This window comes from Falco cherrug, chromosome 4, assembly GCF_023634085.1.
Source record: "Falco cherrug isolate bFalChe1 chromosome 4, bFalChe1.pri, whole genome shotgun sequence".
Lineage (NCBI taxonomy): Eukaryota > Metazoa > Chordata > Aves > Falconiformes > Falconidae > Falco > Falco cherrug.
Window position 1 is genome coordinate 45,933,058 of NC_073700.1, and position 9,294 is coordinate 45,942,351.

General features: G+C 62.2%; 1 protein-coding gene across 1 annotated transcript; it reads right to left on the reverse strand.

Moving 5' to 3' along the window:
- Positions 1–841: 841 nt before the first annotated feature.
- On the reverse strand, positions 842–7,904 carry MISP (mitotic spindle positioning). Its single transcript, XM_055709714.1, has 5 exons — positions 7,794–7,904; positions 3,414–5,558; positions 2,429–2,529; positions 1,980–2,018; positions 842–1,536 (listed from the first exon to the last, which is right to left on the reverse strand). Exons 2-5 carry the CDS (start codon positions 5,431–5,433, stop codon positions 1,450–1,452), a joined length of 2,247 nt encoding a protein of 748 aa, XP_055565689.1. The 5' UTR covers positions 5,434–5,558; positions 7,794–7,904; the 3' UTR covers positions 842–1,449.
- Between the last annotated feature and the right edge of the window lie 1,390 nt (positions 7,905–9,294).

The following is a 9,294-nucleotide window of genomic DNA, read 5'->3' on the forward strand; positions in this document are numbered from 1 at the left end:
TCATCCGAGGGTTACGCACACGCTTCTCGTCACGAGAAGAGGTGATTAATTGGGGTGGAGACCAAGATACACAACACAAAGTAATTCCATCGAGGCCCTGGACCGGAGGCAAAGCGGAGGCTCCGGGTCCGGCTCCTGCCCAGCCAGCTCCCTGGGCATGGCCGTGGGGCAGCACCAGCCCAGCTGGGGGGCGCGGGGGCCGGGGAACCGGCCACTGGGCGACTGCTGCTCCTTGGGGGGACGGGGCGCCCCCAGGAGCCCCCCAGGTCCCCGCGAACACAGCGGGGCCAGCAAGGGAAGACACCCCCACCCGAGGTTTCTCCACAACCCATTTATTTTCTTTATTTTCTTTTTTTTCCTTTTTTTCACGGAGGCCTGCGACCCCCCCTCCGCAGACCAGCGGGCCAGCAGCCGCAGGGCACCCACCGCTAGCCCCCGGCCCCGAGCCCAGCTGAGCCCCACGGGCTGCGGCGCCCCTGCCCCGGGACCCCCGGCCCCGGGACCCCCGGCCCCACGGCCGCCCGTGGCTGCTCGGGGCCAGCGCCGCCTGCGCGCTCGCCGGGAGCCACCTAGCGACAGCGGGGGGGCGGGCAGCGGGGGGGGGCAGCGGGGGGGAGGGGGCAGCCGGGGGGGGTCGGCCACCTAGCGACAGCAGGGGGGGCGGGGGGGGGGCAGCGGGGGGGGCGGGGCGGTGGGGAGGGGGCAGCGGGGGAGGGCAGCCACCTAGCGACAACGGGGGGGTGGGGGGGGGGGTGGCAGTGCCGGTCCCGTCTCCCCAAGCACGGGGAATCCATTGACACTCCTGCTGCAAAACCCAGGCAGCGGGCAGACAAAAGAAAAATGAAGGAGAGCGATGACTTTAATAAATTAGCAAAATAAACAGCATTTATATATATATCTCTATGTATATCTATGTATGTATATTCTATTGCTGCATTTCAGCAGATCACATGAGTTAAGCAGAAACGTCGATGCCCCCGGGTTGATGCTGATGTTGAGCCCAGAGTCCCCATCAGCCTTGGGACCCTCCCGGGAGATGCCCGATGTGGTACCTAAAATCCTAAACCCACTTAAAAATGAAAGAGCTTTTTTGTAAGCCAGACACACAGCTTCCATGAGAAAGACGTTAAATTACCGTATGATTTCATCTGGCTGTCTCCTTGCAGAAGTGATTAAAAAGCAAGTGATCCGATTTTTCCCCTCTTTGGAAAAAATAAAATAAAATGTTACCTCACCTCCAAAGGAAGGGGGAACAAATGAGCAGATCTAGCAGATCATCAGTTATATGAAAAATAGATGCGATTTGCAGTGTACAAGCCTCCGATTCTCGGGATAACCAGGAGCTAAAGTGATCAGGTATTTGGATCTGGTGCTAGCGGATCCCTAAGAGGGGGTCAGTTCATGGTGAAGTCCGGTGGTCCCGGGCCCCCCCCAGTCCTGGGGTCTCTCTCAGTCATCGTCCCTGACGTACTGCCCGGCCTCCCAGCGCTGGGCCATGGCGCTCTTGTGACGGATCACTCTGGTGCTTTCCACAACCTAAAGAAACCAGAAGATATGTAAAGATATAAGATATATAAAGAAAATATTTTTATATATTTTATATATTTTTTATTTTTATAATTTGTAATTTTATAACATCCTCTAATATATTTTTATTTTTTATATTTATAAATATATATGTATCTACATATATATTAAACATATAAATAGATATATTAAATATATATATAGTTTATTTTATAATCAGTCTTTTCTGCACAGCAGCCAGAAGCCCCCCTCTTTGGGTTAAATACCCCTGGCAGTGCCCGTGGCACGTCCTGCCCGACACGATGCCCACCCGAGCAGCGCAGAGACCCCCCCGTCCATCCCGTCGGTCTCCAGGACCTGGAAGCCAGGGGAACCCCGCGGGGATGCGGGGAGCGAAGTTGGGGCAGCACAAGCAGAGCCCTCGAGTACATAAAGGACGTAAAGGACGTTACCTCTGTGTTGATCTTGTCAACAGGTTCAATGCCCGCGTACTGGGAAAAGGGGGAACATGGTCAGCTAACAGCAACCTCGCAGGGAGGTACCCAGCGGCAGCTGGATACGGCCCATGGGGGTGGGGGCGGGGTGGGGGTCAGGCTGCCGGGCACGGGAGAGGCCACCTGAGGACAGCACATGCAGTCATGCCCTCCCCGGGGTGGGGGACAGCTCAGGCCAGGATCCCCCCAGGAGGATGCTGCTGCTCCTCTCCAGCCCCACCTGGCACCCCTGAGCAGCCGGGCACTGCCCGGGGGGGCTTGGCACAGCCCCTCGCCAGTGCCCCCCCCCACCCCCGCGTTGGGTCTCCCACCCAGCCAAGCAGCTGGACCTCCAGCTCCAGGTGGGAGCCAGGCACAGCCAGCCCTGGCCCCATCCAGCCCCCCCAGGCAGGGGGGGGCACATTCACCTTCCCATCCTCCTTCATCCTCCTCCTCCGCTCCTCGAAGGGGCTGGAACGGGCCGAGTCGGGGGCGAGGGTCTCCATGCTGCCGCTGACACCTGAGGCGGCTGCAAGAGAAAGAGCCATCAGGGTGGGGGGTTGGGGGGGTGTGAGGGACACCAAGACTGCTCGGGGGGCTGGGGGACCCACAGGACAGCAAAGCTCCTGCCCCTGACCGGCCTCCCTGGCAGGCCCAGCAGGTTTGGTCACAGCCAGGGCACCACGTCTGGGTGCCAGCCAGGGATTGTCAGGAGCGGGGGAGGGGAAACGCACGAGCTGGGCACTCCTGGGCCCTTCCAGCGCTGCTGTCTGCTGTGAATGACACAAAGTCATCAAAGCCTGAGCAGCTCTGGAATCAAAAGCCGTGCCGCTCTCATGGAGCTTGTCCCTCATAGGGATTGGTGGCTCCCCCACATCGGTCCTGCTCGCTCCAGGGACTTCACACCAAGCGCTCCCACCTGCCCCCCACAGAACCCCCATCCAAGGAGAGTTATTTCTCCCAGGACAACTTGCTGCCAACGCGCAGGAGTCCTTACGGGCATCTCAGCAAATCATTGCAGGGAGGAACGTGGTCCTCACCCACAGCCAGACTCTCCCAGGCTGGGACCTGATGATTTCCACCCATGCCTGTCCCCCTCTGTCCCTGTTGTGGCTGCCCTTGTCCTTACGGAGACCCCAGGTCAGCTCTGGCTGCTGGCCACGAGAGGCATCTCATGCAGCCTGTGGGCACCAGTCATAAGGGCGTTCCACGCCGGGGAGAGACCCCTGCCTGCACGGAAGGTCCCTGGGGACAGGCACTCCATGGTGCTGCTCCTGCCCCTTAGATGGCTCCCACCAAGACTCAGAGCCACAAGGAACAGGAGGGCAGGAGCGATGCCCGCAGTAGCTCTGCCCCCGGGACGGCCCCCTGCCCTGTCCCACCCCACCGTCCCTCTCCTGAGCTGTCCCTTACCAGAGCTGTGCCGTGAGCGGGAGCCCTCCCGGGGAACACTGTCGCTGCCAACCGGGGAGTAGCCATCTATCAGCTGCCGCCGTCGCCGCTGCTCCTGCAGCTCCTCTTCCCTCTGCAAGTCGCTCCAGATCTCCTCATCGATCAGCGCTGATGTCCGGGGCTTCCAGGTCCTCAGCTTGTACTGCTCCTCCCGGCCATCGTCCCTCTGCAGTGGGTTCTGCGTCCCCATGTTGTCCATGAAGGAGACCTTGGGCTTCCAGAAGGAAAAGAAGAAGTTCTCCCTGGGCAGGACAGCTGTGCCGGCGCTCAGGGTGGAGCCGGGAAGCCTTCCTCCCTGGGAATCCTCGCTCCCCCATTTGCTGGCGTTGGCGGAAACATGCTGGGACACCAGGGGCTGCTCCCAGCTCTTCTCGCTGGTGACGAAGTGCGTGATGCTCGTTGCGTAGCCAGGAAGGCTTCTCCCACCCCTGGTGTCTTCTGCAGGGCAGGGGCCATGGCTCATGGGCTGCTCCACCGCAAACTCATTAACCCAGCTCCTCCGCTCGTCCACCTTCCTCGGGGGCGGGTGCTTCTGGTGGGGGGCTTCCTCCTGCTCAAACACCCGCCTGCGCTCATCCAGCTCCTGCTGTGTCCCCCTGTCATAGGTCCCCAGCAGCCTCCCTTGCTTCTTCAGATCTTCCTCGCGCTTCGTTTCCTGCTCAATTTCCCTCTGGACATAAAGGGAAGCGCGGCCTTTGTCCTTCCCTTTCCTGCCGGGGCCGGGAGAGGTGTGTATGGAGAGCAGGGGCTTGGCCTGGATCTCCACCAGCTCGCTGCTGGAGGTCAGCCGCTGGATCCCCCTCTCCTTCCAGAGGTTCTCCTCCCTCTCCATTGCCATGCGGATCTCCCGCTCGATGGGCGTCTCGTTGCTGAGCTTCGTCTCCTTGTCCAGGCCATTGCTGCTGGTCTTCAGATCCGCAAGGCCATTGCAGACCTCGTTGGAAGTGCTTCCATCGCTGGCATAGTCGGCATTGGCTTCATTATGCATCTCACCCAAGCCAGAGTCCAGGTCCTCTCTGGAAGATGCTTTAGTCAAACTGCACGTTTTCCCAATGGGATATGACCTTTCATTATCAGCACTTCTGGGAGCATAAACCTCCTTCTTCACAGGGGTCTTGTAGGACACATTATAAACCTGATAAACGGTCTTGTCCATCTTGCTCTGGCTGGAAGCGCCAGCATTACTGTAACCTCTTGCAGCCTTTGTGGCCACCTCGGGACTGGGTGACTCTCGCCTAGAGATTTTTGTCATCAAGTCTGGCTTTGGAGACATGGCCTGTTGCCCTGGACTGAGGAAGGAGCCTGGGCTGGTCTTTTCGAGCATCAGGAACTGCTGCCGAGCAGTGGAGAAGTTGATCTGCTCTGTGTCAATATTTTCAGCATTGACAGGTGTCACTGCCCTGCCCGAGGAAGGTTTGTCAAAGCAAAGGGCGAAGCTGGTGGTGAAGCTGCCCGTGCGCCTGCCTTCACCCCGGCTGCCCGTGCCGGCACTTATGGAGCTCAGCTCATCCATGGAGCTCCACCTCTCAGCGATGGTGGAGCTCTTCCTCACCACCTGGTCCCGGATGATCTCCCTCCTCTCATGCTCAAGCTCCCTGGCTTTCTCGGGTGAGATGTTTGGTGGAGGGACCCTGTACTGTTCCTCCTCATCCTCATCATAAAGCTTCGAAGGTTTCCTCTCGCCTTTGTAAGCCCTGAGGTCGTACAGGCTTCCTGACCTCACCACCTCCAGCTTGGACTCCCTGTCTGGGGACGGGGTCCAAACATCTTTTCCACCATCCAGGAAACAGGAAGGTGACTTGGACTTCGTTTTCCAGCTGTAGCCATTTTCCACCCTCTGGCTGCTGTGTTGAGCGGGGCCAAATATGTCATCGTCACTGTCGGCTCCCCCGCCCGAGCCAGCTTGGTGAGCATCGTTGTAGTCGTGCTTGTGCGAGGTCTGGGGGAACTGGAAGACCAGGTGCCTGGTGACTCTGTCCATCTCCTGGGAGGAATCAGCATCCAACCCTCAGCCAACCTCACCTTGTACTAGAGATGCTGCTCAGCTTCAAGGTCACCCTCTGGCTGCTGGCTCACCTGAGGACGAGGGGCAGGACCTGGCTGGCCCTGGGAGCAGGAGGGGAGAGTGGCTGTTAAGAGCAGCAGCAGAGGTTGGGGGTGTGCAGCTCCCCCTCCCAGCCTGGTACTGCTGTCCTCACCCGGGCGCTGACCGAGAGGTACCCGTGCCCAGGGGACAGACACTGCCAACAAAACCCAGCCACGTCCCAGCAATCATTTGCTTCATTTACCCAGAAATGCCAAATTTTGGGCAGAAGCAGCCAGAGCATGAAGCACCATTCCCAGCGGGAGCTGCCCTGAAGCCAGCGTCCCCCTCCCACCTCTGTCCCCCAGCCTGGCTGTCTCCAGCAAAGCCAAACCTGCCGTGGGCAGCCAGCATCGCCCGTGCCACCAAGAGGGCAGCGGGAACACGGCCACGGGGCTCTGGGTGATGCCAGGGCCGGCTCAGCTGTGCCACCCTCTGCCACCGCTCCGGGCAGCTCTTGCTCCAGCCTTACCACACACACCGGGCAGGGAGGGACCACCAGCCGCGGGTGGCACCAGGGGCATCAGTGCACGGCAAGGAGAGGTGTCAGGGCTGTCTGCCTCCGCCTGGACCTGCTCCTTGTGCGTTTACGGGAAGGAAGCTCCAAATAGTGGAGCTATTGAAACAGCAAGGATCATAAAAATGGTTTCATGGATCATAAAAAGGAGGGGACTTTAACCCCCCCACATCACGCAAAGCGAGAGCAAACAGCCCTGACCTTGGCATTGATCCTCCTGCGCTGAGCTGGATGGGACAGGGTGTACCGGGCGAGGGAGGGGTGCCACAGGTGGGTCCCTACAAGACAGCAGCTCTCACCGCGTTGGAAGCGCCATCCCTGGCCTGGCCCCCATGCCCATGTCACCCCGGGCTGAGCCGTCGTGCACAAGCAGCACATCCTCTCCCTCTGTTTGCCGACTGCATCCCTGCTGTCACTGCACCCAGCTGGGCTCACACAAGCCCGAGCAGGTCAGGGCTGTGTCAACACCAGGCACCGCTCCCCAGGTGTTCGCAGCCTCCCAGGAGCACCCAACAGCGCCGGGAGCAAAGGCTACGGTGGTGCCGGAGCAGCCCAGAGCTGGGTGCTGCAGTACCAGCCGGCACAGCACACGGTGAGGCTCCCCTGGACAGAGGCAGGTGGGTGCAGGTCCCTGCACCCAAAGCAGCCTGGCTCATCCCCAGGGTGGGCGTGCTGTACCCTGGATGTGCCACTTTCCCTGCAGCCACACCGGTGGCCACAGTCCCTCCACTCACCCCCAGCCTGGCTGTGCCCCCATCCCACAGGGAGATGCAGCTGAGGAGCCTTTTAAGTCTTGGCTGGGGTGGGAGCACCTGGCACTCGTCAGGGGCAGCTGAGGCACCCAGGCTCAGCCCCAGGGTGATGCTTTGCCACCACGGCGCTGCTGTGCCTGCCACCTCGCTGCTGCAGCATTGACTGGGCATGGCTGGAGCTGCCATTCCCGGTGCATGGTGCCCAGTGGAATTTCCGTAACCTCGCCAAGTTCTTACCTGTAATTCACTATTGCTCTTTTATAGCCCCTGATGACTGAAAACTATCTGCCCACACCTCTTATCATGCTTGGAGGGGGCAGAAGTCCCTGCTGGGAGGGGACTCCTCGCTGGGGAGCACCGGCAGATAGCGCAGGAGGGGAGCGGGGAGGGGGACACCAGCAGGGCTGTTATTGGGGTCCCCACCTGGCACCACACCGAGCAGCAAAGCCCCTCCCAAAGCAGCACCCAAACCCATCCAACCGCCTCGGCTCAGCCCCAGCTGCCTGGTGCTGCAGGAGCGTGGGTATGTGGGGGTCCCAGGGGGTCCCAGGCTCACCCCTCTGTGCCAGGCTGCCCCAGCCCAGCCCAGCACCACGGGGAGATGCAGGGCAGAGCAGGCAGCATTGCAGCACCCACCAGCCTGGCCTGCCCCTCCCCCCCAAGAGACAGCTAGGAAGTTTTCCAGGGCCCCTCCTCCCTGGGGGTCCTGCAATGGGCTGCAGACCTGCAGTGCACCCTCCCCCCAAGCAAACAGCTGCATGTGCACCCAGACTGGCCAACGTGCAAGGTGTGCACAAGTGTGCCGGCATGCCAGCACGCTGCCAGTGCCCCCCCCGCCTGCCCGCCGCAGATAGAGCCGGCATGCGCATGCACGCCCTCGCTGCCACCAGACCGTGCGTGGGGACCGGTCCCCTCAAGGCTGGGGGGCAGCGGTTGCCCCAAGTGCCCCAGCGCCGCCCTTGCCCCCACCCCAAGTGCACTGCACTTACTGTCCAGGGAGCTGTCGGGGTGGGGGTCCCCACGCCCCTGCGATGCCGTGAGGGACACCCAGCTGAGACGTGTTTTCCAGGGAGTGGCTGGGGGATGGCGGTGGGGCGTGGGGGCCGTGGGGCTGGTGGGGCTGCAGGGCCCTGATAAGCTCAGCCTGAGCCTGTGGGGAATTCCAAGAACTGTGCTGGGCCCAGTGCTGGCTGCGGTTCAATGACCCATTCCTGACCCCCCCCTCGCACCACCGTCACCCCTGCCGCAGCTGACTCCCACGCCTGGAGGGCCACCCTTGCCCCCCCGCCTGCAGCACCCACTACTGTGCTGGTGCCACCGACCAATGGGCCAACGTGCTGATGCACCAACGTGCTGATGCACCGCGACACCGACATGCCGGTGCAATGGTACACCAGATGCAGTGGTGCAGCAGCCCACCCCCCTGCAGGCACGCTCTGCCCCCTCACAGGCACAACCACAGCACTGGGGGGGCCTGAAACTCTGGAGAGAGCCGGGGTGCCTGGCTCTGCCCTGACCCTGCACCCCACGGCAGCCTTTGCCACACTCAGTTCTCCCCACGGAGGAGCATGAACGTGGGAAAAGCCTGAGCTGCTCCTTGGGGACAGGCAGCACCGGGGCAGGGAGGCAGCCTGGGGGTGCACAGCCAGCCTGCCACCCGTGTCCTTGCAGCCCCCCAAGTCCACGCTGGGCAGCCCAGGGTGGGGGGACGCAGTGGTGCCTGCTGGGGAGCGTGCAGGGGAGCCCCTGGGTCTGAGTGACCATGGCAGGAGCCAGCACCCTCCTGTTCACACCGCAGGGCCCCTCCCAGCACCGCTGCCCCATCACCCCATGTTTGCACAGGCAGGGCTGGGCCGGTGCCCTTGGTGCTGTGGCAGCCTGGCTCTGCCAGCACCGCCACCCCGCTGGCTGTGGGCACCCACCCGGCACTGCCCTCCCTGGCCCCCTGCTCCCCGCCAGCCCCTCGCAGCCTGGCGGCTGCCCCCTTCCCTGGCGACAAATGCAGCCCCCTCCCAGCAGGGACGAACCCCTGCACCTGATCCGGACCCCCCCGGCACACCGTCCCTGCCAGGCCAAGGGCAGGACTGCGGCACGGCGGCCGTGATGCCCTCAGCACCAGTGGCTGTGGCTGCTGACCCCTGGCAGAGTGAGTGGCATCACTGGCACCCAGCCCCCAGAGCCCCCCTCCCTCCTGGCACCGGGGTGTTGCAGCTGAGCAGGCGATGCAGCCTGAGGATGCTCAGCCCCTCGCTGCGCCTGTATCTGAGGCAGGGGGTCCCTGTCCTCGCCGCTCTGCTCCCCACCGGAGCCCACTCCTGCTGGGAGGCCCCTCCCAGCCCCACCACTGCCCACGATGGCCCGAGCACAGTGATGGTGTCAGACCCTGGCTCACCCTGGCTGCGGGGTGCCCGGGGGTCCCACTTACCCCGTTGGTGCCCCTTGGTGCCCCTGGCCCCGCTCTCTGGGATGCCAGCTCTGGCTCTGCCTGGC

What these genes read in the sequence shown, in the direction of transcription:
- MISP (XM_055709714.1), bottom strand. Translation starts at nt 5,433, where the DNA reads ATGGACAGAGTCACCAGGCACCTGGTCTTCCAGTTCCCCCAGACCTCG. An exon ending in CCGCTCACGGCACAGCTCTG is followed by an intron (nt 2,530 to 3,413) that starts GTAAGGGACAGC and finishes TTTCTCTTGCAG; the next exon opens with CCGCCTCAGGTGTCAGCGGC. An exon ending in GGATGAAGGAGGATGGGAAG is followed by an intron (nt 2,019 to 2,428) that starts GTGAATGTGCCC and finishes CCCTTTTCCCAG; the next exon opens with TACGCGGGCATTGAACCTGT.